We start from the raw sequence: 27,588 nt of genomic DNA, 5'->3' as shown, positions 1-27,588 counted from the left end.
TGAGAACTTTCTCCCTTGTTGGCTTTGCACTTTTCCAAATGTAAATGGCTACCATGATTTACAAAATTTTAACACAGCGGTAGTAACAGTGAATATGAATTTTCTAAAATTGCATTGATACAGATATTGTCTAATCAAGGAGTTATGTTTAGCACTGATAATAAGTGTGTGTGTGTGTTTTAATTTCTTTGGATATAAGTGACTTTAAAGCAATCTAGACTACACTATAATAAGAGTATTTATATTTGTGAAAGTCTAAAATCTTATGACTAGCAGTAGAACGTTGTCTGATATAGTGCCAGAAGATGTTGGTCCCATTAACCTATTGCCTTTGATTTGATTCCAACTCATAGCAACCCTATAGGACAGAGTAGAACTGCCTCATAGAGTTTCCAAGGAGCGCCTGGTGGATTTGAACTGCCGACTTTTTGGTTAGCAGCCATAGCACTTAACTGCTACGCCACCAGGCTTTCCCTTGGATTGGTAGGCACTCAAAATACAACTGGAGAAGAGCTGCTTCCTCAAAGTGAGTTTACCTTGATGATGTGGACACAGTCAAGCTTTTAGGACCTTCATTTGCAGATGTGGCATAACTCAAAATGAGAAGAAATAGCTGCAAACATCTGTTAATAATTGGACATGAAATGTGAAAAGTATGAATCTAGGAAAATTGAAAGTCATCAAAAATGAAATGGAACACATGAAGATCAATATCCTAGGCATCAGTGAGGTGAAATGGATGGATATTGGCAATTTTGAATAAGACAACCCTATAGAGTACTATACTATGCTGGGAAGGACAAATTGAAGACAAATGGTGTTGCATTCATCGTCAAAAAGAAAATTTCAAGATTTATCCTGAAGTACAATACCATCAGTGATAGGATAATATCCATACACCTACAAGGAAGGCCAGTTAATAAGACTCTTACTCAAATTTGTGCACCAACCACTAAATGTCAAAGATGAGGAAATTGGAGATTTTTCCAACTTTTGCAGTCTGAAATTGATCAAACATGCAGTCAAGCTGCACTGATAGTTACCAGTAATTGGAATGCAAAAGTTGGAAACAAAGAAAAAGCATCTGTAATTGGAAAATATGGTTGTGATGGTTAAGAGTGTGTGTTAGCTTGGCTGGGCCGTGATTTTCAGTGTTATATGTGATCACCCCTATGATGGAATCTGCTGTGAGTAGACAATCAGTTGAAAGGGAGTTTCCTTGGGTGTGTGGCCTGCATCCGAATATAAAAAGTGGTCATTCTGGCTTTTGCTTGCTCTGGATCCTGCAGCTGCCTCCTGTTTCTCTGACTTCCGATTTTCAGAATTTGAGGTAGCAGCTTATCTGCAGATCTTGGGATTCATTGATCTTCACAGCCTGTTAGCAAGAGCCCTGCTCTCCAACCTACTCACCTTGGGTTCACCACCTGCTGTGGCTACATGAATCTGGAGAAGCCTCTATCCAGATCCATGGACTCAGAATGTTCCAGACTCTATAATTGTGTAAGCCATTTTCTTGATCTAAATCTCTCTCTGTATATGCATTTGCACACTTTACTGGTTTTGCTTCTCTAGATAGCCTAAGACAATGGCCTTGGTGATTAAAAAAAAAAAAAAAATGCTGGAAATCACATCATAGAATTTTGCAAGAGCAATGACTTATTCATTGCAAATACCTTTTTTTCAACAACATAAACAGTGACTATGCACTTTGACCTTACTGTATGGAATACACAGGAATCAGATTGGATCTGTGGAAAGAGATGATGGAAAAGCTAAATATTATCTGTCATAATAAGGCCAGGGGCTGACTGCAGAATGGACCATTAATTACTCATATGCAAGTTCAAGTTGAAGCTGAAGAAAATTAAAAAAAGTCCATGAGAACCAAAATATGACCTTGAGCATATCCCACGTGAATTTGGAAATCATCTCAAGAATAGATTTGACACATTGAACACTATTAACTGAAGACCAGACAAATAGTGAGATGACATCATCAAAAAGACAGGAAAGAAAGAAAAGACGAAAATGGTTGTCGAAAGAGACTCTGAAACATGCTCTTGAACATAGAGTAGCTAAAGCAAATGGAAGAAATGATGAAGTAAAAGAGCTGAATGAAAAATTCCGAAGGACAACTCAAGAAGACAAAGTAAAGTATTATAATGAAATGCACAAAGACCTGAAATTAGAAAACCAAAAAGGAAGAACACAGTTGGCATTTCTTGAGCTGAAAGAAATGAAGAAAAAAATTCAAGCCTGGAGTTGCAATTTTGAAGGATTGTCCTGTAACCCGTTGCCGTCGAGGAAGGATTGTAGGGGTAATATATTGAACGACACAAGAAGTGTCAAAAGAATATGGAAGGAGTACATGGAGTCATTGTACCAAAAAGAACTGGTCGCTGTTCATCCATTTCAGGAGGTAGCATATGATCGAGAACCAATCATATAGAAGGAAGTAGTCCAAGCTGCACTGAAAACATTAGTGAAAAACAAGGCTCCAGGAATTGATGAAATACCAATTGAGATGTTTCAACAAACAAATGAGTACTGAAAGTGCTCACTTGTCTATGACAAGAAATTTAGAAGGCAGCTACCTGGCCAACCAACTAAAAGAGATCCATATTTGTGCCTATTACAAAGAAAGTTGACCCAACAGAATGTGGAAATTATTAAACAATATCATTAGTACCACACACAGTTAAATTTATGCTGAAGATAATTCAAAATCAGTTGCATCACCAGGGAACTGCCAGAAATTCAAACTGTATTCAGAAGAGGACCTGGAATGAGGGATATCACTGCTGATGTCAGATGGATCTTGGCTAAAAGCAGAGAGTATCATAAAGATGTTTACCTGTGTTTTATTGACTATGCAAGGACATTTGACTGCGTGGATCATAACAAATTATGGATAACATTATGAAGAATGGGAATTCCAGAATACTTAATTGTGCTTATGCTTGACCTATACATAGACCAAGAGGCAGTTGTCTAAACGGAACAAGGAAATACTACATGGTTTAAAATCAGAAAAGGTGTGCGTCAGGGTTGTATCCTTTAACCATACTTATTCAATGTGTTTGCTGAACAAATAATCTTAGAAGCTGGACTATATGAAGAAGAACATGACATCAGAATTGGAGAAAGATTCAGTAATGTCCTGCGTTATGCAGAAGACACGACCTCGTTTGTTGAAAGTGAAGAGCATTTGAACCACTTACTAAGGAAGATCAGAGACTATAGCCTTCATTATGGAATACACTTCAACATAAAAAAAAACAAACATCCTCCCAACTGGACCAATGAGCAACCACGTGATAGATGCAGAAAGGATTGTAGTCAGGGATTTCGTTTTGCTTGGATCCACTATCAACGCCCATGGAAGCAACAGCTAGGAAATCAAAGGACATATTTTACTGGGCAAATCTGCTGAAAAAGACCTCTTTAAATTGTTGAAAAGGAAAGATGTCACTCTGAGGACTAAGGTGCCCCTGATCTAAGCCATGATATTTTCAATCACTTCATATGCATGCAAAAGCTGAAAAATGAATAAGGAAAACCAAATAAGAATTGATGCCTTTGAATTGTGGTGTTGGTGAAGAATATTGAATATACTGTGGACTGCCAGAAGAACAAATAATTCTGTCTTGAAAGAAATACAGCCAGAGTGTTCCTTGGAAGTGAGGATGGAGAGTCCCTGGAGAAGGACATCATGCTTGGTAAGGCAGAGCATCAGCGAAAAAGACGAAGACCCCCAAAAAGATGAATTGACACAATGGCAGCGACAACGGCCTCAAACATACTGAGGATTGTGAGGATGGCTTAGGACTGGGCAGTGTTTTGTTCTTTTATATGTAGAGTGGAAACCCTGGTGGCGTAGTGGTTAAGTGCTACGGCTGCTAACCAAAAGGTCAGCAGTTTGAATCCACCAGGCACTCCTTGGAAACTCTATGGGGCAGTTCTACTTTGTCCTATAGGGTCGCTATGAGTAGGAATCGACTCGACGGTAATGGGTTTGGTTTTATACATAGAGCCACTATGAGTAGAAACCAACTTAACGGCACCTAACAACAGCAACAACAAAGCCTGAATTAGAGATTCCCTGGGTGGCATAAATGGCTAAGGGCTCAGCTACTAACCAAAAGTTAGATGGTTCAAACCCAGAAGCACCTTGGAAGAAAGGCCTGGCAATCTACTTCAAAAAGTCACAGCATTTAAAACCCTATGGAATGCAGAGCTACTCTGAAACACATGGGGTCACCAAGAGTCAGAATCAACTGGACAGCAACTAGTTTGGTTTTTAAAGTCAGTATTAAGAAGGACCAGGTGATGGTAAAATAAATTAGATGGCAATAAAGAGAGGAAAAGATGTTTAAAAGCTAAGTGCGTTAAAATGTGCTAGATTTACCAAGCCAATCAGTTATTTTTGGTTTGATATATAAAACTGCACTTTACTCCACTGTTTATTAGACTTGAATTCCAGATTTTCTATTTAAAGGTGGCAATCCAAATTTGATTGTCATTTAAATAGTGTCTAGGGAGTTATACATGCATTTTCTTAAACGTTAAATATAAATATTTGTATTCTAAGGAGAGCTTGTGAAGTAGAATGTTTTATATTGCTTGGTAACATTTTTTGAAGGAAAAGATTTGTTTGATCGTCTACTGTGTAAAGAGACTGGACTGTGGGTTTTGCTTAGTGCAGCTCATTACTATACTTGAAGATGATTTGAAGCTGTTAGTTTAAGACTTTCCTTTAAAGTGGCTTTTATATAAACTCAACCTTTAGTATTTATTATCACTAAGACTTCACCAGTTAAATGAAATATTTCTCTGAGTATCATTTGGAATACCAAGAAATGTAATTACCTTATTTTTAAAGATGAAAAGGTATGCAAATATTCTCTGTGGGAGTCGCTCAATTATTTTATATTTTGTATCATGTAATGAGAAAGCTCTATTGTCAACCACAGGCCCTCTTGTCTGAAATTCCTTAACAACGACTCCCTGCACATATCCTTGTTTTTATAGCTCACCTGTTGTTTATTGAAATAGCAGCCAGCCTATCTTTCAGTCTTTCAGCATTTCATGTGTGGTTAGTACTGGTGGGTTCCTGGCAAAAAAATCTGATCGTTGGTTTTAGATTTCACGCCTCATTGAAACCCTTAGTTATGTGATCCTAAAAGTGATGATAACTTATGTGTAATGAAGCTTTTAATGGTTATACCATTTTATTCTTGAATCAGAAAAGCAATAAAGCAAGGACCTGAGTTAATAATACTAGAGAAGTTTTTCAATATTAAAGTGTTACCTATGGTTTCTTAGCTAATTCCAATAGGGATAATTTGCTTCTTATTGACTTGAATATTGCTTTTATTTTCACTTGAACATCTTGCTTTGAGAAAAGCTATATCATATCTAAGATTGAAATACCTATCAGGCTTCTTTTCTAAATTCATGTGTAAATCTAACATTGACACGTAAGGATGGTGTTTTAAGTTCTGTTTTTATTTTACAGTTTCACTTTTAAAGGATTAATGTTTGTTTTTGTCTCCGTATATAAATAGTGGAAACCCTGGTGGAATAGTGGTTAACTGCTATGGCTGCTAACCAAAAGGTCAACAGTTAAATCCGCCAGGTGCTCCTTGGAAACTCTATGGGGCAGTTCTACTCTGTCCTATAGGGTCGCTATGAGTCGGAATCAACTTGACGGCAGTGGGTTTTTTTTTTTTTTTTATGTAAGTAATACATATATTGTGTATAAAAGGAAAGAAAATGTATTATTGAAAATGACATAACAGTAGAAAATTACAAAGAAAACTTGCCTCTGACCAATAATATGTTATAAAATTATAACCCTAATTATAGTTCTAATTGTAAATGGACGTTTTCTACTTTATCCTCTCGCATTTGCAGACTTTATGTACTGACAACGTTTTGAGAAAATGTCTTTAATTATTAATTATTAAAGCATAAAAATGTTAATTTCCTTGTCAGAGAGTTTTAAAGTTTTGTGTTCTGGAAACAAAGTTAGACTTAAAATTTCAAATTTTATGGAAATGTTACAGTGACATGTCAGCTTAGATTTGTTAGAACATGGCTAGGAATAAACGTTACCATTTCAGAGGCTTGTACTAGGTGAGTTTTTCAGAAGCACGGTGATTAGAGAAACACTTGAAAATAGTGTTTTTAACAGAAAATTTTAACCTACTTCAGTGGAAATTTCATGGACACTTTTTAAGTTAACAATGTAGTACATAAATGGAATATGCATAATTATATACCCTAAAACTATTAATATTGCACTTAAATTATCATGTCACTTATAATGAATATTTAGGCCCACAAACACAGGAAAAACATAGGCACAATGATGAAATAATGCATCCAATAATTTACAGATATATTTAGGAACATAAGATGAAAAAATTCTTTATTTCAGTGTTCTAGTTCAGCACTTAGACCATGGAATTAGTGTGTTTATATCCTGGTGTTTCTTTTGTTCAGTACCCAGTTTTGGCAACTTATTTGTGACTGATAAAATGAAGTTGATACAATACCTACTTTGTAGACATGTGCTTGGTAAATATCATCTGCCATCCTTATTCTGATGTATATCATTATCCTGAGGTACAATGCTTCAGTGACAGGATAATATCCGTATGCCTACAAGGAAGACTAGTTAATATGAATATTATTCAAATTTACATACTAACCACTAAGGCCAAAGATGAAGAAATTGAACATTTTTACCAACTTCTGCAGTCTGAAGTTGATCGAACGTGCAGTCAGGATGCACTGATAATTACTGATGATTGGAATGAAAAAGTTGGAAACAAAGAAGAAGGATCAGTAGATGGAAAATATGGCCTTGGTGATAGGAACAATTCTGGAGATCATATGATAGAATTTTGCAAGACCAATGACTGGGAAAATATTAAATGATACAGGAAGCATCAAAAGAAGATGGAAGGAATACATAGTCACTTTATAAAAAAAAAACTGGTCAACATTCAACCATTTCAGGAGGTAACATACGATAAGCAACTGATGGTATTGAAGGAAGAAGTCCAAGCTGCACTGAAGGCATTGGCAAAAAGCAAGCCTCCAGGAATTGACGGAATACCAATTGCAATGTTTCAACAAATGGATGCAGAGCTGGAAGTGCTCATTTATCTATGCCGAGAAATTTGGAAGACATCTACCTGACCAACGAACTAGAAGAGATCCATATTTATGCCTATTCACAAGAAAGGTGATCCAACCAAATGCAGAAGATATTGAACAATATCATTAATATTACACACAGCTAAAATTTTGCTGAAGATCATTCAAAGGCGGTTGCAGCACTACATTGACAGGGAACTGCCAGAAATTCAAGCTGGATTAAGAAGAGGTTGTGGAACCAGGGATATCATTGCTGATGTCAGATGGATCCTGGCTGAAAGCAGAGAATAACAGAAGGATGTTTTCTTGTGTTTTACTGACTATGCTAAGGCATTCAACTATGTGGATCATATCAAACTTGGATAACATAGTGAAGGATGAAAATCCCAGAACACTTAATTGTGCTCGTGAGGAACCTGTGTGTAGATCAAGAGGCAGTTGTTCGAACAGAGCAAGGGGATTCTGCGTGGTTTAAAGTCAGGAAAGGTGTGCGTCAGGGTTGTATCCTTTCACCACACCTATTCAATCTGTATGCTGAGCAAACTGTCTGAGATGCTGGACTATATGAAGAAGAACACAGCATCAGGATTGGAGGAGGACTCATTAATAACCTGTGTTACACAGATGACACAACCTTGCTTGCTGAAAGTAAACAGGACTTGAAGCACTTACTGATGAAGATCAAAGACCACAGCCTTCAGTATGGATTGCACCTCAACATAAAGAAAACAAAAATCCTCACAATTGAACCAATAAGCAATGTCATGACAAACGGAGAAAAGACTGAGGTTGTCAAAGATTTCCTTTTACTTGGATCCACAATCAATACCTGGAAACAGCAGCCAAAAAAAAAAAAAAAAAAAGACGCATTGCATTGGGCAAATCTGCTGCAAAAGACCTCTTTAAAGTGTTGAAAAGCAGAGATGTCACCTTGAAGACCAGAGGGCACCTGACACAAACCAAGGTGTTTTAAATCACTTCATATACATGTGAAAGGTGGACAATGAATAAGGAAGATGGAGAAGAATTGATGCCTTTGAATTGTGGTTTTGGGCAAGAGTATCAAATATATCATGGACTGCCAAAAGAATGAACAAATCTGTCTTGGAAGAAGTACAATCAGAATGCTCCTTAGAAGGAAGGACTCTTTCTTACACACTTAGGACATGTTATCAGGAGGGATCTGTCCCCAGAGAAAGACATCATCCTAGGAAGACCCTCAACAAGATGGATTGACACAGTGGCTGCAATCATGGACTCAAGCATAACAAGGATTCTGAGGATGGTGCAGAACCAGGAAGTTTTTCGTTCTCTTGTATATAGGATCACTATGAGTCAGAATCAACTCGATGGCACCTAACAACAATAACATCATTATTCTTATGGTCATTATTGTTATTCTGGAGCCCTGTCAGCACAGTGGTTAACCTATTGGCTACTAGGCAAAAGGTCAGTGGTTTGAACTTACCAGCCACTTGGCAGGAGGAAGATGTGACAGTCTGCTTTCGTAAAGATTTATAGACTTGGAAATCCTATGGGGCAGTTCTGCTCTGTCCTATAGAGTTGCTATGAGTAAGAATCAACTAGATCTCAATGGTTTTTGTTGTTGTTATTCTAGTGGTAAAAGACGTAACTGTTCTATACGATACCTTTACAGAATAATTTATCACTTATAGTTATCATAAGTTTAGATATATTCATGTGTGGTGGGTGTTCGTTTCACAATTATCATGTTTTTCTATGATATACTTATTTACCCACTAACCAATATTCCAGGAAACTCTGGTGGTGTAGTGGCTGAGAGCTATGGCTACTAACCAAAAGGTCAGCAGTTCGAATCCATCAGGTGCTCCTTGAAAACTACATAGGGCAGTTCCACTCTGTCCTACAGGGTCGCTATGAGTTGGAACCGACTCAATGGCAATGGGTTTTAACCAATATTCCAAGGAGCCCTGTGGTACAGTGGTAAAGCACTTGACTGTTAACTGAAAGGTCAACTGTTTGAACCCACTAGCTGCTCTACTGGAAAAAGATATAGCAATCTATTTCCATAAATATTTACAGCCTTGGAAACACTATGAAGGAGTTTTACTCTGTCCTGTAGGGTCCCTATGAGTTGGAATCAACTCAAAGGCAATGGGTTTTTAGTAACCAATATTCCATGATCATTTTTCCAAGTAATCATTTTTAGATCTACCCACACCTTTTAAAGAAGTGCATAATGCTTTATAATGCAGTTATATTACAACTTAAAAAAAAAATTCTCTATGGATATGCATTTAATGGTTACATTTTTTGTTGTTGTCAGCAGAGCAACATTTGTGTCCTTGTCTTTACATTTTCTGCTGTGTCCGATAGAATCACTATGAGTCAGAATCTACTTGATAACAGTGCATTGATTGGCTTTATATTTTTACATACTGGATTGTTTTGCATTAATCACAAGGGACTGCCCATGTCTTTACACCATACACTTCACACCATCTTGTCAATTGTCTAAGATATGAACTGTTTTTATTATATTAATTGCATTTTAAGTATTAGGAAGCAAGCAGTTTTTAATATATTTGATTATTTACATTTTCTTTGAATTGTTTATTCATTATCTTTATCCAATTTTATTTTTTATTGATTTTTTTAGAAGCTCGTTATTTAGATATGTTTTAACTTTTTTGGGTGGCAAATATTTTTCTCACAGTTTGTCTTTTAACTTTGTTTATGATATAATTTCCCATAAAGAAGTTTACACCTTTATTTAATCAAATCTTTCAGAGTTTTCCTTGGTGGCTTATGAATTCATTTTATTTTTCAAAGACCTTCCTATTTTCAAGATTATAAAATGGTCTCCCATATTTTCTTTTAGTAATCTTATGATTTTATACATTTAAATTGTTAACCTGTTTGGAGTTTATTTTTATGTCTGCTGTGAGAGAATGACTAATCTTCATTTTCTTTGAAGTGGTCAGCCAAACTTCCTAATAGCCTTACTTGAAAATTCCAGAGCTATTATTATTAGGGTCATTATCATTATTATCATTATAATTGCCAGGATGATATTAAACACTTTACATATATCATCTCTTAAGTTCCTATAATTACCTTCTGAGATTGGTACTCTTATAACTACATCCATTTTACATGTAGAAAAATCACAGCACAGAGAGGTTATTGACTTGCCAAACACCAGACATTGAGAAAGTGGTAGAGTGGGAATTCAGAATTTGGATCTAAGTAGTGGAATTCTCGAATCTGCGTACCCAATCACTAACTGGATTATGTTATTTAAACTTAAGTGGGTTCCTTGTGCCTCACACCGTGACAGCATTCCAATATATTAATGGTTCTCTGTGTTCTGCCTTGAGGCTTCTTTTATCCCATTAGCCATGATGCTGCTGCTGCTCCTTAGTCTTATCGCTTCCTGATTTTTTCTCTTCTGCCCAACCAGGGTGGGGAACATTTCTGTCCTCTGTATTTTGGGCTCTTCATTTGTTCAGTGAATATAAGGCAATGACTCTGAATCTGGCAGGCAGTTTGGTGGAACATGATAAATGTTCCACAGTATTTTAGAACTGAAATTTCTATCCTTACCAACCACAAGAAAATAGACAATCAGTGAATTTGAATGTTAACTTTAATTGATTTTTTAAAATATCTCTAATGTTAGTTGAATAATTACAAAATACTCTATTCAGGTATTACATTAAAATGTTATTAAAATTAAAGTTTTATAGTATATTAATTTTACTTTCAGAATGAAAGTCTACATACATATAAAACATTGAACTGTTTGTAAGATGGGATTGATAGGAAGTTTTTTCCAATTCTCTGAAATTTCTTATCATTTTGGAACTTGTTGTTTGTTGCCATCGAGTCAGTTCTGACTCATGGCAACGCCATGTTTGCAGAGTAGAACTGCTCCATGGGGTTTTCAAAGCTGGCTTTTTGGAAGCAGGTTCCCAGGCCTATCTCCTGAAACACTGCTGGATGGGTTTGAACCACCAACATTTATTTTTTTTTTTTTTTAGTAGTTTAGTTCTTCACCATTTGTGCCACCTAGTGTTCATCTTTTTAATCTCTTCAAATTGCTGTACCCCTTCCCAAGCTCTAGCATTAAAAAATGTGCCACAGATACATAAAGGATGAAAACCATGGCCTAGAAACTTGGCAAATTTGGAAACAGAAATGTGCTTTGAATATAATTTGACTGCACTTAAATGCTAAGGAGTCAACTCAGTTAATTTTTCAGTGAAAAAGTCAATTTAATTCCTTTTCTAACCTACCTTTTCTTTGTTGTCTCAGTCTTCAGGAACCAGTATTACTGTGGATATTGCCGTGATGGGCGAGGCTCACGGTCTCATTACCGACCTTCTAGCAGACCCTTCTCTGCCCCCAAACGTGTGCACATCCTTGAGGGCAGTGAGCAACCTACTTAGCACACAGCTCACCTTCCAGGCCATTCACAAGCCCAGAGTGAACCCCGTCATTTCCTTCAGTGAGAACTATACCTGTTCCGATTCTGAAGAAAGTTCTGAAAAAGACAAGCTGGCTATTCCCAAGGTAGGTATTAGTGATATAGTCCTTATAGGGTTAACCTTTTTCTTTTAATTGTCTTCTAGTTCTTCTTCCTGTCACCTCAAACCTGTTTACAGATTCATATCAGTTACTCAGTGAAGATGTGCTGATCATGGTGACAGAAGTAGTAAAAATCTAAACACGAAGACTTTGCCCTATACTTGATCACTTTCTTTAAAAAGAAAAAACTCCTATCTGTTTTAATCAAACTTTCAAGAAATTTTTATTGAGTATCTTCTAAGTGCCAGGAAAAAAGGATATAGCAGTGAAAAATAGGCAAATAAATAAAACAAAAAACAACCCTCTTCCACTTCTGGGGTGGTTTCTGTTTCCATTGCCTTCTATAACTCAAGATTCCTTTGCTCTTTGATTTCCTAGTATGATAGTCTTCATCATACTCTCATGTATTTTCCAAACTAACCAGCCTTTTAATTATTACAGTTTTGGTTGGTTTTTTTAATATTTGAAGTGAAAGATGGCCTTAGTAATTTGTACAATTTCTTCTTTTTATACATAAGATATAAAAGTTTTATAAAAGTAAATTGTAGGCTCAAATTCTCTGGTGGCAACTCTGGGGATAGATAATGGTGCCTATTTCCAACCTCATTTATTAGTTGAAAGTAAGTTAAGTTAAAGACTTTTAAAAAAATCAGGATTTAAGTGGTCTCTGAGGCATCCAGTACTGTTATTTATTTAGTAGAGAAGCCATTACCTTTTTGAGCTGGGGTCAATTAGTAACATCCAGGCTCCTGCTCTTGTGAGTTTCTTGATTCAGTAATATGATCCTAGCAACACTGTCAATTAGATATTTACAAGGCTCTCTTCTAGCATCAGCTTCTCTGAAAAAGTTATACCTAATTTTGATATGGAGCCCTGGTGGCTCAGTGGTTAAGAGCTACGGCTGCTAACTAAAAGGTCGGCAGTTAGACTCCACCAACCACTCTGAATATAAGGCAATGACCCTGTCCTGCAGTTTTACTCTGCCCAGTAGGGTTGCTATGACTTGGAATCCGCTCAACAGTAATGGGTTTTTTTTTTTATTATTATTTTAATTATGATATGACAGTAAGAAATGCAGAAAGTGATTAAGTGATTCCCCTCAAGTCTCAAAACACACATGAGGCCAGAGGCCAATTTGAGGCAAGGATGCTAGTATTTTCCAGTGCTTGACTACTTCTCTTCCTTCTGAGTTACCTTCTCAGCTGTATATTTAGCTATTTAAAAGATACAGGAAATTACTTAGTATCAGGCCTCTTTTTGAATTCCAAGATGGCATATACTTCACTTCTCAAAATTGTTGCCATCTTGTGAAGAGGAGAATGTGTCTTTGGAAATTATGACTGCATAGTTGGTCTATTAGGAGTAACTAGCCACAAATAAACATGGGTTGAGGTTCTGTTATGACTATTGCTGTGGTTTTAGGAGAATACCTTCTGTCACGGATTGAATTGTGTTCTCCAAAAATATGTGTTAACTTGACTAGGCCATGATTCCCAGTATTGTGTGACGGTCTACCATTTTGTCATCTGATGTGATTTTCCTATGTGTTGTAAATCCTATATCTATGATATTAATGAGGCAGGATTAGAGACAGTTATGTTAATGAGGCAGGGCTCAATCTACAGAGTTAGGTTGGACCTTAAGTCAATCTCTTTTGAGATATAAAAGAGAGAATCAAACAGAGACACAGGGGGACCTCATACCACCAAGAAAGTAGTGCCAGGAAAAGAGTGTGTCCTTTGGACCCCGGGTCCCTGCATTAAGAAGCTCCTAGTCCAGGGAAAGATTGATGATAAGGACCTTCCCCCAGAACTGACAGAGAGAGAAAGCCTTCACCTGGAGCTGACTTCTAGCTTGGATTTCTAGCTTGTTAAAGCCATCCATTTGCGGTATTTCTGTTGTAGCAGCACCAGGTAATTAAGACACCTTCATTTTAATTCTTATGGCTAATACCCACTTTAGAGTGCTGTTGCTCATCCTTTGGAGCCCAGAATCTTATCTCTGTGCTGATAATATCACAGATCCTGCTTAGGATATGGTGCGAGAAGAAACAATAAAAAGAAGAGAACGCACATAAGCCAGCAAAGTTTTGTGTTAAAAGGAATTGGTTTTGGTTAAGAAGATTATATTACCAATATCCCTGATGTCTTTAAGTCACATTTACCACAAGAAAGGTGGGGCATTTTGTAAAGGTGTTATATTCTTACGCTTAACTCCGATCATTTGGAAGTAAATATAATCAATAAACACTTGGGTATAGCCTATTGTACAAATAATGTAAATTTATCAAAACCCCAAACAAGTGACTTTTGAGGAAAAATTTCCGTATATAGTAATTAGCATAATAATATATATGTATAAGTGGGTAAATCCTATTGAACTAAAATGGCTATAAAATTATATCAGAGGTAATCAACTCTCATTCCTATAATTCCATATTTGTATAAACATTGAAACAGAGACTATACCATGATTTTTTAATAGTCATCCATTTTGTCCAGAGAGCCTTTTATTGAATTTCTGAGTATCCGAATTAGTTTTAGATTGGCAATATTCAACCAATATAGCTAAATAAATTAATTTTTAATTAAGAACCCAGGTCGTTCCATTATATTACATAGAAGTTAGTGGTATAAAATATGTTTGATAATAAAATCAACATTCCTTCTTCCCAGCGCCTGAGAAGGAGTTTGCCCCCAGGATTGTTGAGACGAGTTTCATCTACTTGGACAACCACCACCTCAGCCACAGGTCTACCCACCTTAGAACCTGCACCAGTTCGAAGGGACCGTAGCGCCAGCATCAAACTGCATGAAGCACCTTTATCCAGGTAAAACAGTGCTTCTGTTCTTTTTGTGACTCTTAGAGAAGTTACTTAACCAAAAAGGATTTATAAGTTACAGGGAAGAAATATGAACAGTTGGTTAGAGGTCAGGTTTAGGAATGGAAAAAGTCTATCATTTAAATGCAGTGTGGTGCATGAGCAGCCCAGGTGGTGAAGTGGTTAACAGCTTGGCTACTTATCGAAAGGTCAGCAGTTCAAATCTACCAGCCGCTCCTTGGAAACCGTATGGGCAGTTCTACTCTGTCCTATAGGGTCACTGTGAGTTGAAATCAACTATATGGCAACAAGTTTCAGGTTTATAGGTAGGGATCAACATCATAATTAGACTTAAGTTTTGTTGTGTGGCCCTAAATATAAGTAGAGAGAGTGACTTGCGGTGATTCCTTTCAGTGTGATCTTGAATGAGGAACACTGAGTCCAGAATAAAGGCAGGCTAGATTTTTACATAGATCATATGACTGAGAATCACACTGAGAACTTTAAATCACAGGCATCCAACTTAATACTAATGATTGACTTAGATTTCCCCAGCCCACTAGGGCAGCTGCCTTAGCATTACCCCAAAGGCAAAAGTGCAGATCAAAAAGTAGATTATTATTTTAAAATCACCTAGACGTGTTCACACAATTGGTAATGTAACTTTATTTAGTATATTAATTCCAGTGTTACAAAGTGATTTGAAAGCCAGAATTACCAAAACTAAAGAAGAGATAATGTTAAGGTATAGAAAAAATTTTGAAGAAAACATTTAATGAAAGAACTTTAAGTAGAGAGCACTTGTGTGTGGTATTATTCTATTTAGAAAAAAAAAATAGCATATTTACATGAATTCATTCATTATGAGAACACTTCTGCACTCTAGTTTGAAACATATACCACAGTTTCATTAATGACCTAATGACTGAAAAGTACCCACAACATTGTGGTGAACCACACGATGGCAATAGCAGAAGTGACTTTCTCCTGATCTTGGTCATGAATATAATAAATCACCATGCTGAGATTGGCAGATAACTGGAAATCTCTCAAGGCATAAGACTGATAATTTTTAATGCTTCCTTGATGTTTAATTGGTTCCTTCCACGTTGATGTTTATGTACTAATAAACCTGCAGAGTCACATAAACTAGAATGTTTCTTGGAATTACATGCCATGTTATTACTTGAACATTTGTAACACTTCTAAACACCCCATGGGAAGATTTAACCAATCTGTTTCACAAACATGTCCTAAAATTTGAAATTACATCATTAGTGATATTTTCTTGGAAAATATTTTCCATCGTTGATTTTTATAACAGCAAATACTGGTATGTGGGGGCTAGTAGTATTATTGTTAGATATGTGTTGCTTAAGAATATGAGTTATGTTCTTAGAGTATAGTATAGTGCTTAACAGATTGCGTATTTTAGTAATGGTACCTTACCAAATTCCCTGGCATAGTAGAGCTAATGCTCCATGCCATGGTTTTCTTTCTGTAGCATGACTTTACCAAAAGTCTGTTCAGGCATTGTCAAATGTCTTCTTTCTTTCTTTTCTTCTTCTTTGTTGTTGTGAGGTGCCATAGAGTCAGTTCCAACTCATAGAGACCCTGTGTACTACAGAGCGAAACACTGCCCAGCCCTTTGCCATGCTCACAGTCTTTGTTACTTCTGGTCAAATCTCTTGTTCTCCTGCTCCTCTTTTCAGATTGGGGCCTGAACTTGAAGTCATGAAGAAGAATAGGATTTTAAGAACTTTTATCAGCTTAACCCTCGAGGATTTTATCATTCTGCTTATGAAATAAGTACTCAGGCTCAGATAAATTCAATAGAGACTAGGAATAGTGTGTGATTCACTCAACATAAAAATTCATAGATCTTTTTCCTGTGTATACTTCCCCGCCCCCCATCACTACCTAACTCAGTATTCCTTAACTTCACGGTGTGTAAAAAGTTCTGACATAAAATCTGAGAGTAATACAGTTTTTCATCATTATGAACAGAATTTGAACATCACAAGGGAAAACCATGTATAATTAAGTGGGAATAGTACCACCATTCCATACAATGAGTTATGGTTGGTTCACTCTTTGTAATGGGCTGATAACAGCGAAAAGATAGCCACAGATAATCTTTAGCCATGATTATAAACCAAAATTAAAATGCTCTTACTCAGAAAAGCTATTGCCAAAACTGATTGATTTCAAAATCAATTTGAATTTTAGCCCTTGAATGTCTTATTTCTTTTCTTCCATATCTGTCCTTTTGTTGAGGCTTTTTGAGGACTGAAGCCATCCAAAGCAGAACAAGAATGGCAGTAAAAATTAGAGTCTGCAGCTTGTATCCCTTTAGTTATATAGCTGGATAATTTACGCCTGGGTAATTGTAAACACAGCCTGGCAGAAAGGACACTGGACTGGGAACCAGAAGAATCTTGGCCCTACCACTCACAGATGTGGGTCCCGAGAAGCAAGTCCTTAGCCTGCCTGAGCCTCCACACCCACTGGCACCTACCTGTTGCACAAGGAATTGTTAGGCAAAAGGGGATGTAAATGGCATAATTGAGGCAAATTAGATGGAAGAATACAAGTCGGCACTTGAAAGAAATGGAAAATACTGAACTATATCATACCCTAAATTATTCCAAGTCTGTCTTGGAACTTCCCACTTATCTGCATAAAAGACAGAAAGGAGACTGTAAACTCTGTAAAAAAAACTGTCAGGGCCCGATGAGATTTTTGAGACCTAAGATGAAGTCCTTATGGGTAGAAATAAGATTATAAAATCCACTTTTTAGGGAGAAGGATTGAGATCTCTACAACAGGCCCATGGACTGTTTCCTTCTCCTGTGTCAACACAAGGAGGCCCATTAAAGGTTTCCAAGGTTGTTTTCCTCTCCAAAATCCAAATTGTTACATATTCCTGATATATAAACAAGTATCAGGAAGTGTGGGCCAATACAAGGCTGAAACTATTCTGAGGATCACATGAAGCAATATATTTGAAAGTCCTTTCCAAGTATAATGCATTACGTAAGTGTGATATTAAGAAAAAAAAAAGGAACACATAGATATGGCTATGATTTTGCCTTGTAATTCGTTAAATTCTCAAACATTGAAGATGTAGTTTATAAAACTCTTGAGAATTAGCACATTTTAAATATTTTTATTTGAAAAACTAAATAGTAGTAGATAATTTTTGGTATATAATTTTTTGAGATTTTAAAAAATAAATACAGTTAATATTAAGATCTTGTCTTTAAAAAGTTTATATAGAAAAGTAATCACCTATTTGTATGTAACACATGGTTTCCTTAATTGCATTTGATCATTGCTGGAGCCATTCCACATTTCAAATGTCTTCTTTTATAACATATTCTGGAAACATTTATTGTAAGTAAGGACGAAGAATGATGTTTTTAAACACTTGCATCTATAGTTGAAAAATATCTCTGAAAATTAAAAGAAATGAAGAAATGAGATAACAGTAGGGATCAGTGTGTCAAATCTGACTTAACACAGAGTGTCTAATAAGTCCGAAAACTTACGTAGTGCTAAATTTAATGATGACCAAAGAATACAGGCAGTACCAAAGCACAGTCTCAGTGTACTTCCCTTGAGGGGTCAGAGATTGTCAATGCAGCTCGCTAAAAGTCCTTTTCCGCCACCATAGGCCGTGTTCTAGTTTGGATTTAACATGCAGGGTTTTAAACAATGCATGCATAATGTTGCTTGCACAGAGGGAGGCATTTTGGTTATGAAACATTTCTAACTTACACCCCATTAATTATACAGCTTACAGGACATTCTCCAGACATTCATGCCACAATAATTCCATCAATTTCAGATTTATTTACAATAAGCCACTCAGACAGACCAGGTACACCCTGTTTACAGTGCCAATCTAAAATTGGAAAATGGTCAAATTGTCAAATTGGGCTCGTGCAAATTACAGATTTTACCCAGTGCCAAGTTTACCTAAGATTCAAAGGACACAGTAGATAGCAAAATACAGACCAAACATTTCTCCCTTGGAGCAGTTCAAGATCATCAACACATCAACTTAAATGCCTCTCTCTTCTGCATTAGGATGAATTCTATTTCAGATTCAGCGTGTAAAGTTTTGATCTATGCTTGCAGAGAAATTATGGTTTGGGACATCTTTAAAGTCTAAAACCAAAACAAACAAACAACAAAAAAAACTATAGCCCATTAATTACTGGACTTACATAATATTCTCCAATTTGACCCTCCCTCCACCATAGATCTATTAATTCCAAGTTTACTTACAATAAGCAATCTAGACAGGCTAGGTATGTCTTACTGAAAGTATTTCATATTTCATCACCTTTCTCCTAATAAAAACCATCTCTGAAAATTAAAAGAAATTTAGCAGCAGGTCCATCATTAGCACGTTTATATAGGATTTGGCTGGGCCATTCCTTATTTTCCGGATTATTTCCAATAAAGAGAAATAACAGGTTAAAGGCCTGCTGCTAACCTTTTTCTTCCCAAGGTAATGCTGTGAAACACATTACCACTGAATGATCTTATAAACATTTTATCTTTAAACATGGATCTACCGAGAATAATAATTAATCAAGAGAGCAGCAGAGGAAGCTTCGTGACATTCCTAACCTGATATAAATCCTCCTGCATCTTAACCAGTTAATCTGCGAACTTTTTTTTTTTTAAGAAAATTTGTGAGGAACATGATTATATAAGTAGAAGGAGAAAGTTAGCAGGTACAGACGTTAACTTGTTTGATTCCTGTTAAGTGGCTACATAGGAAAGTTATCTTTCCTCTTTTGTTAACTCGGTATGCTTAATGAGTACCTGCTGTATCCCTACAATAGGGATTGAGTTTAAAAAATCTGTTTTGTCACTTGAAAATAAAATGGTTGTCACCGAGCCCAAACCAATACTCAGAATGGCAAATCTGTCATGGAAGTAATAGTTGGGTTCTGGCAAGATTTGCCCCAGCAATTGATGAATAATTTTTTTCATTTTTCTTTATGTCGCTTTTCCTGTTTTTACAGTGCGGTGAATCCTGATTCTTGGAATAACCCAGTGATGATGACCCTCACCAAAAGCAGATCCTTCACGTCTTCCTATACTGTTTCTGCAGCTAATCATGTAAAGGCTAAAAAGCAAAATCGACCAGGTAAGCAATTCACTGGAAGAAGACTTCCTCCTCAGTGAGTATGCGGTCATGAAGAGAAATGAGCCCATGTGTTGAAAGAAATACGTATTCTCTCAAGGTGGCTGCACCAGATTTCCTGTCTCGAACTTATTGGATGAATGGAAGATCAATGTCATCATTGACGATAATCTCCAGAAGCATCATCTTTTAATAAAAAAGCTAATAATATACTTATAAAATTTCAGTTTTATTTTTAAAGCCTATCAAAGTTATTTTTCAGATGTCTGATATTTACATATATGAGTTCAAGGAAACGCCCCACTTACAATACGTAATTTTTTTCAAAGAAATCCTTACTTTATGTCACCCACTCCCCCAAAATATATACACGCTGAAAGGAAAATATATTTAAATTTGAAGAAAATATAATTCAGGGTCTTTGAGAGCTTTTGGTAAAAGCCTGCAAGTCAGTAACCAAAAGACCCCAACAATACTGTGGATAAGTGTTCTTTCCCTTGGAGATAGGTTCAGAAACTAAAATTTTGATGTGTATTTTCCCATCCAGGGTTTGGTATCTGAACTGCAGGGAAATTTCTAGGTTCGGAATAATATAGCATTTACACTTCTAAGCAGATGCGTCTCCCTTACTGCAAGCTTCATTTACTCAGCAAGTATTTGTAGTATGTTTATTATCTGAGACACTGGGTTAGTTTCAGGGAGATAGCAGTGATTAAGGCTGATCCAGTTCCATCAGAATTTATATTGTAGTTGGGAATATAGACAAGTCAGCAGCTACTACTGTGCAGTATGTTCAGTTCTGTGATAAGGAAGTGAGAGAAAACTTTCAAATGATGAAAGAGAAGAAAAGAGAAACAAGAGGGAGCTTGAAGAACTTAAGACTCCATATGGCTGGAAAAGGTAGCAAGCAGAAAGGGAAGAGTACTGGGAAATTAAAACAGATATATAGGAAGAAACCAGATGGTACCGGGCATGTTTAACAGTGATAAGGAGTTTGGATATCAGTTAAGAACAATAAGGTTTTAGGTAGAAAAATGAAATGGTTTCAGGAAGGATTACCTCAGTTGATCAGAGTTTGTGGTGACTCAAGACTGGACTCCAGTTTTTGAAAGATTCTATCTGTATCTGGATCGCCCCCATTCCTAGAGTCCAACTGAGGGCTTGGGGTGTTTGCTATAAATTCTCTTTCTTGTACTGTTCCAAACTCAAGATTTTTTCATTTGTTTGTTTTGATTAGTTTTTTTCTCAGCAATGCAGAAAACTCTGCTCAGATTTTCAGTAACCTCCTGCTCATCTAAGGATTCCCGGTGGTGCAGTGGTTAAAGCACTTGGCTGCTAACCGAAAGGTCAGCGGTTCAAACCCACCAGGTGCTCCACAGGAGAAAGATGTGGCAGTCTGTTTCCATAAAGATTTACAGCCTAGGAAATCCTATGAGGCAGTTCTGCTCTGTCCTCCAGGGTCGCTATAAGTTGAAATCAACTTAAAGGCAGTGGGTCCTTCTTAACTTCTTAATCTTCCTTTAACAACTTAAGAATTCACCAAATTGTTCAAGGGAAAAACTGCCTGTCTTACCTGAGATGTTAGACATTCAAATTCTTGCCACTGCAGTCCGAAACCCCAATTTTTGTGTCATCAGCTCCACGATACTGCTAAAAGCTCTGCTGGCTTACCTTACCCCTAACTGCATCCCTCTGCTTGTATTCTCAGCTTCTTGCTCAAGTCAGCAGTCAGTAAATAATGTTCTGAAGAGAAGAACTGGTTGCAGGATTTTGGCTTACCCTTCTCAGATTTTCTGCTCTCTGGGAACCTGGCCCCTTAATACGGGTTGTTTTGTCTAAATAGATTTTTTTTTTAACCCAGCTTTTCTAGTTGTTCTCAAAGCAGTGCTGGTTTACTATAAACTATTCCATCATTGCCAGAAGCAGAATTTCTCAAAATGACAATGTTTATAGGACGGTTATAGAAATAGTATTCACATTCCACTGATATTTTAAGAGCCTATCTTGAGATATAAACTTTAAATTTTAAGAGGACCAACTTACAAATGCATTTCTACTGTTTTTGTTTCCTAAAAAAGAAACTTTAGTGCTTTATTTTCCTTTTGAGTACTCACTTTATATTGGATAGCCATTTCTTGAAACCGTCACCTACTTGGCTTCAATCTTCACTGTTCAGTATAAAAAAGACATTTTCTCTAAACAGTATAGTTTTATTGGAATGCAACATTGAAAGAAATCATTAAACCTTTTTTTTTTTTCCAACAACTAATCCTGTCCTATCTATTCTTTAGAATTGCTTTTTAAATTTTATAATTTAGAAGTCATTAGTAACCTGAGAAATAGAACTGAGTTTTCACCAGGGCCAGGGACAGGAAAACGTAGGCAAATACTTAAATCAGGGTTGCCCTGAGGACAAATACAGTTGTTAGTTGTGTAAGACAGTGGCATCACTATGTGTGTGTGTGGAGGGGGGGCTGCAGACCAGGTGACGTTGTCAGAGTGGGTGAAACTAAAATGGCTGTCTATAAAAATATCCCTGTAGTTAGTTGTGGGTCGCTGGTGGTACGGTGGTTAAAGAGCTCTGCTGTGAACCAAAGGTCAGCAGTTTGAATCCACCAGCTTCTCCTTGGAAACCCTATGGGGCAGTTCTACTTTGTCCTATAGGGTTGCTATGAATCAGAATCAACTCAACAGCAACGGGTTTTTTTGGTTTGAGTAGTTAATTGTAACAACAAAAACGTTTTTTGTAGGCCCAGCTTACATGTATCAATAAACCTAAAAGGCTAAGTCTGTGCTAATTTACTTTGTGAACCTTCTAACGCACTCTGATCAGAGCTGTCATTATTACCCTATTACAATAGTCACTGATTTTGTCAAATTTTCTGGTGTTTTAGCTACAATATTGTAGTAATTAGTATTTGTGAACCTGTATCAATAACTTTTTTGAGAACAAACTAGTAATTAAAGGAAAAGAAGAAGAGATATAGGAGAATTACAATTATGACTAACATTAGTACAAAAAGCATTACTAAGGATTCTGCATGGTTTGGTACAGGAGGAGTACCATGAGGGGGGTGACATCATGAGTTATCACACTGGGTGACACCAACACTAGTGACGTCACTGGTGTAAGAATACTAGTCTGTGACTCCAGCAAGGTGGAGCAACTGAACTTGAGCATTCCACTTTAAATCTACGACTCTTGAAGTGCACTAAAGTCGTCCCAGATCAGTAGGACCCCTTGGTTCCCTGCAGAAAAATGTACAGGTTGGAGCTGTGAAGCTGGAGCAGCCCTGTCCCCTTGGTGCATCACCGATTAAGAGTCATGAGATTGCCATTGATCAAGATACACAAATTGGGGCTTACAGCCAAGACCACCAAACACACAAGGAAATATCATGAGTTAGAGCCACCAGAAACAAACAAAAAAGTCCTTCCAGATCTCTAAAATGATTGAGGTGTTTAAATTCTAAAATATTTAAATTTTAATTTCATTATTAAATATTTAAAGAACAATATGAGATCACAAAAATTAACAGCAGTAAGAGAAGGCATAATTGCAGAGCAGCTAAATATAGCTTTTGGAAATATAATCAAGGAACTATGATAGGCTAAATGCCATAATATACAACTGAAGGGAGTATGAGTAAACTGGGAGGAGGAGGTTGTACAGAAATTACCAAGAATACAATATAGGTAAGAAATTGAAAAATAGAAGATATTTTAAAAGATATGGAAGAAGGAATTAGAAAGCCTCATATGCATAATCAGAGTATTAGTAGAGAATGGAGGACATAAAATCTTTGAGGAGAAGCAGAGTAAATGCTAAGAAACCCAGGCTTAGAAACCAAGTCATGAAGCTACACAACACCAAAGGCATTCTTCAGATCAGCCAGAGAAAAGATAAATTTTCTATTTAGGAAAGACAGGCAGGTTGAGAGCAGAATTCCCAAAAATAAAGGGAGCCAGAACACAGTGAAATATATATATATTTTTTAAGTTCTCAGAGGATACCAGGTATAGTAGTTGACCTAAAATTGTGTACCTGGCGTATCTATTTCATAAGAGTAAGAGTAAACTAAAGACATTTTCAGGTAAGTCAAAGCTCTACCACCTCCTAAATCTTCACTAAAGGATGTATTCCAGAAAGAAGAAAAATGATATCAGAGAGAAAGTCTGAGATCTAATGAAAATGGTAGATGAATAAATTTGAAAACCATGGGTCAATCCAAACAAACATTTACGCGTAAGTAATAATATTTTCAGATTTGTGGGTAGTTTTTAAAAAGGTTTTCTTAAGGACAATTAAAATCAGACATTAATATGTAACTCAAGGAGTGCGATAAAAATTATTTTAAGTTCTTGTCTACCTCAGAAAGAAGGTTCAGGTGAGGATTCAGAGGCACAGAAAGGTTAAATAACTTACTCAAGATCACACAATTAGTACTGAATCCTTTCTTTTATAGTAATGACTTCATACTAGAAAACAATTGCACAGGACAGGTTAAGGCACTTTAAAATTAGGATTTTTTGGTTATGTCCTTGACTGGGTACAAGATAATGGAAGGATTTGGTTTTCTCTCTCTCTATTTCTTCACCTAGGTAATAAAAACTATTGAGTTATCAACATGATCGAGTCATATATGTTGTCTACACTTTAAAGATTTTTGAATAAATAAAGAACCTAAAAATTATGTTTAGGGCCAAACCCATTGTCATTGAGTTGATTCTGACTCATAGCAACCGTATCAGACAGAGTAGATCTGCCCCATGGTGTTTGCAAGGCTGTGAATCTTTACAGAAGCAGACTGCAACATCTTTCTCCCATGGAACGGCTGGTGGATTCAAACCATTGACCTTTCAAATAGCAGCCAAGTACTTAACCATTGAGCGACCAGGGCTCCTTATGTTTAAGGCGGACACTGGAAATAACAGAGCAAATGATGGCACAGCCTCCTGTTCCTTGTGCTCTATTCCCCAATTCATATTACTGCATCAATAAGAAAGGCTGAAGGATAAAAGGAAAGGGATATCCACATAAGATACAACAAGAACTAAAAACCAAAACCCATGGCTCCTGAGACTCATAGTGACCCTACAGGACAGAGTAGAACTGCTCCACAGGCTTTCCAAGAATGTAAATCTTTACAGGAGCAGCCTGCCACATCTTCCTCCCACAGAGCAATTGGTGGATTCGAACCACTGACCTTCCAGATAGCAGCCGAGCGCTTAGCCACTGCACCACCAGGGCTCCTTACAACAGAGGCAGAGGGTAGAAATTAGAAGCACAGGCCTGGCAAAAGCCTCCCTCCATTCTTGCTATAAGTACATAAAGCTATCTCCATCATGATTACTCTGGAGGGGATTTTGCAGGGTGGCATGTTCAGACTGCTGTCATGGCAAAGTTAGATGTTTATAAAATGACTCTGTCCTTACAGATGTTGAATTCAACTAAACAATGTCAGTTGTGGAGAAACATCCATCAAGAATGAGAGAACTGAAATTAGATTACAGTTCCCCCCTGATCAGATGTTTCCTCATGATTTGAAACCTTGTTTCCCTGTATTGATGGCATGTTTGGGTTAATTTAATTAAGTAGGGGTACCATACTTGATGTAATTGACTATGATCCCCCCTAGTTTTCAATAAACTATGTGGAAAGGGTCTGGGAAAAACCCCTTTATATGACAATAAGTATAAGCAGGTGGAATCAAAGTATGAAAGGAATTTGACCAGAAATGTAAAAATCAATAGGCAAAAGATTTGGGGGAAGCAAGCATAAAAAGTAAAAAATAGAAAAACTAGAAGATAATTGACCTGTTTTCACAGGAGACTAATGAAATCTGTTCTTTGCACAGATCAAGTAAATAATATGTCCTCTAGCTTAATCAGCATTGGTTGTAAGTGACTGAAACACGGTCAATTACAGTTAGGCCCCGACTTACGATGGGGTCCCGTTCCAATGACTCCATCGAAAGTCGATTCTGACATGTTGGTTCTGATGTAAGTCAAATACCTCTTTTTTTTTTTTTTTTTTTTTTTACTGTTATTGCCTTTTACCATCAGATTCTTTGTAAATTCACTCTTTACTTGTCTTTGTGTGTTGGAAACATTACATATAAACTTACAGATATATTTCAATGCATACATAAAAATACACAAATTATAAAAATGTGCTCTTATGATGAAGAATTAGATGGTGTTGGCATTTTGTCAGCTGTAATAACTCCACTTGTGGACGGTTCAGGACCATCAGGATTATGCCTGGGAATGGGGATGGCATTTCTCATCAGAAGATGAGTAAGAGTTGTCTGTATGGTCCTTTTCTTTTTTCTTCATACATTTAGTAGTAACATCTCACTGCTTCCTGAATCTGCCTATTGACTTTAGCGAAGTAATCAGCATTTGGGTCCATGTTTTCGAGCAACCGAAGCTGCTGATTAAGTTTAGAAAACTAAATCTGTACGGCATCGTTTTGAACAGTAAATCATAAAATTGAACATTTGAGAGTGAACATCTGAGAATATTAACATCAGTGAATTACACACTGCAGCACTGTATGTAGTACAGATTACTAATGATAAAAAAAAAAAAGAAAAAAGAACCAGTGCCGTCGATTCGATTCCAACTCATAGCGACCCTACAGGCCAGGGTAGAACTGCCCCATAGAGTTTCCAAGGAGTGCCTGGTGGATTCAAACTGCCGACCCTTTGATTAGCAGCCATAGCACTTAACCACTACGCCACCAGGGTTTCCTTACTAATGATAAGATATACCAAAAAAATGGATGGTCATAAGCATGGTTCATTGTAATTCCAATATGTCAAAGTCAGGGACTACCTTTACTATGAAGCTACTAATATAAAAGAAATGGATGAAATCACATAAAAGTCCTGACTGAAGCATAAAAACAGGCAACTTAAAAATAATTTGCATTTTCGATCTTGCTTTTCTAGTATATGAATTATTGATAATATGGAGCTACCATTATGTTATTCTGCTTTTAAACATCCTCCAATTCATAGTCGCCACATTAGCAGTAGTCCTTTCCTGCGTTCTTATAATTTTGAGTCGGTCGTTACAATGATTACAGATATCTCTACATCTAACAGATTGAGTTTTTTTCCACAGAGTATTTGAACTGACAGAGAGTTTTAACTATGGTATTGTGATTTGTTTTTTTTTTTTTTTTTTTGGCATGCTCTTTAGGTACATTTTGTGTTTTGGAAAAATATTAATGCTGGCCATTTTCCTGTGGGCAGGGAAAAGAGGCACTTATTTATCACACATGCTGGTTCCTTTCTTGTTCAATTAAAATTAAACTGAGAGAATATTGCAGCTTAAAACAGATGGATTCACTTAAATAATTTCCCTCTAGTATCGTTTATCTTCCCCCTTTGATTGCCCAAATTTCCTTGTGTCTTGACACACATATTCTTATGCTCTCAGGAACAAGGACTTAAAGGCTGAGTTACTCAAAGGACTTGGTATTTTTGACTTTTTTGCAGTTACATTTAAAATTTTTCTATTTTAAAATATTTCACATTAGGGCAGTTTGAATCATGCAAAGATTTATATTTCATGAACTATGTCTTTTTCCTGGCATCTCTTAGAATTATTAAAATATAAAATGAAGTTAAATATTTTTGGGAGACTACATGTTTATTTGAATCCCTGCATTCATGTGCATGTGTGTAAATGTATGTGAGTGTGCAATATGAAGTTGGAAGAGACTTCAGAAGATCATAAAGTTCATCTCTCTAAATTTAGACAGGATTACACGTAAAACATCTTAGAAAATAACCCATTTTTGAAGACTTGCGAAGAAGCCTTTCCTCCCATTTCCTTGGCATATCCTGTCCCT

At 36.6% G+C, this 27,588-nt stretch overlaps 1 protein-coding gene across 1 annotated transcript in view; it reads left to right on the top strand.

Annotated features, from left to right (window-relative positions):
- Positions 1 to 27,588, top strand: part of PDE3A (phosphodiesterase 3A) — a 357,534-nt gene that overhangs the window by 270,395 nt on the left and 59,551 nt on the right. Inside the window, exons 3-5 of the mRNA XM_003405678.4 lie at positions 11,467 to 11,724; positions 14,415 to 14,569; positions 19,603 to 19,727. Coding sequence (XP_003405726.2) covers positions 11,467 to 11,724; positions 14,415 to 14,569; positions 19,603 to 19,727 — 538 coding nt within the window. The remainder of the gene's footprint in view (positions 1 to 11,466; positions 11,725 to 14,414; positions 14,570 to 19,602; positions 19,728 to 27,588) is intronic.

Source organism: Loxodonta africana, chromosome 4, assembly GCF_030014295.1.
Source record: "Loxodonta africana isolate mLoxAfr1 chromosome 4, mLoxAfr1.hap2, whole genome shotgun sequence".
NCBI classification, from domain to species: Eukaryota; Metazoa; Chordata; class Mammalia; order Proboscidea; family Elephantidae; genus Loxodonta; species Loxodonta africana.
This window is presented reverse-complemented; position numbering and strand designations above follow the sequence as displayed.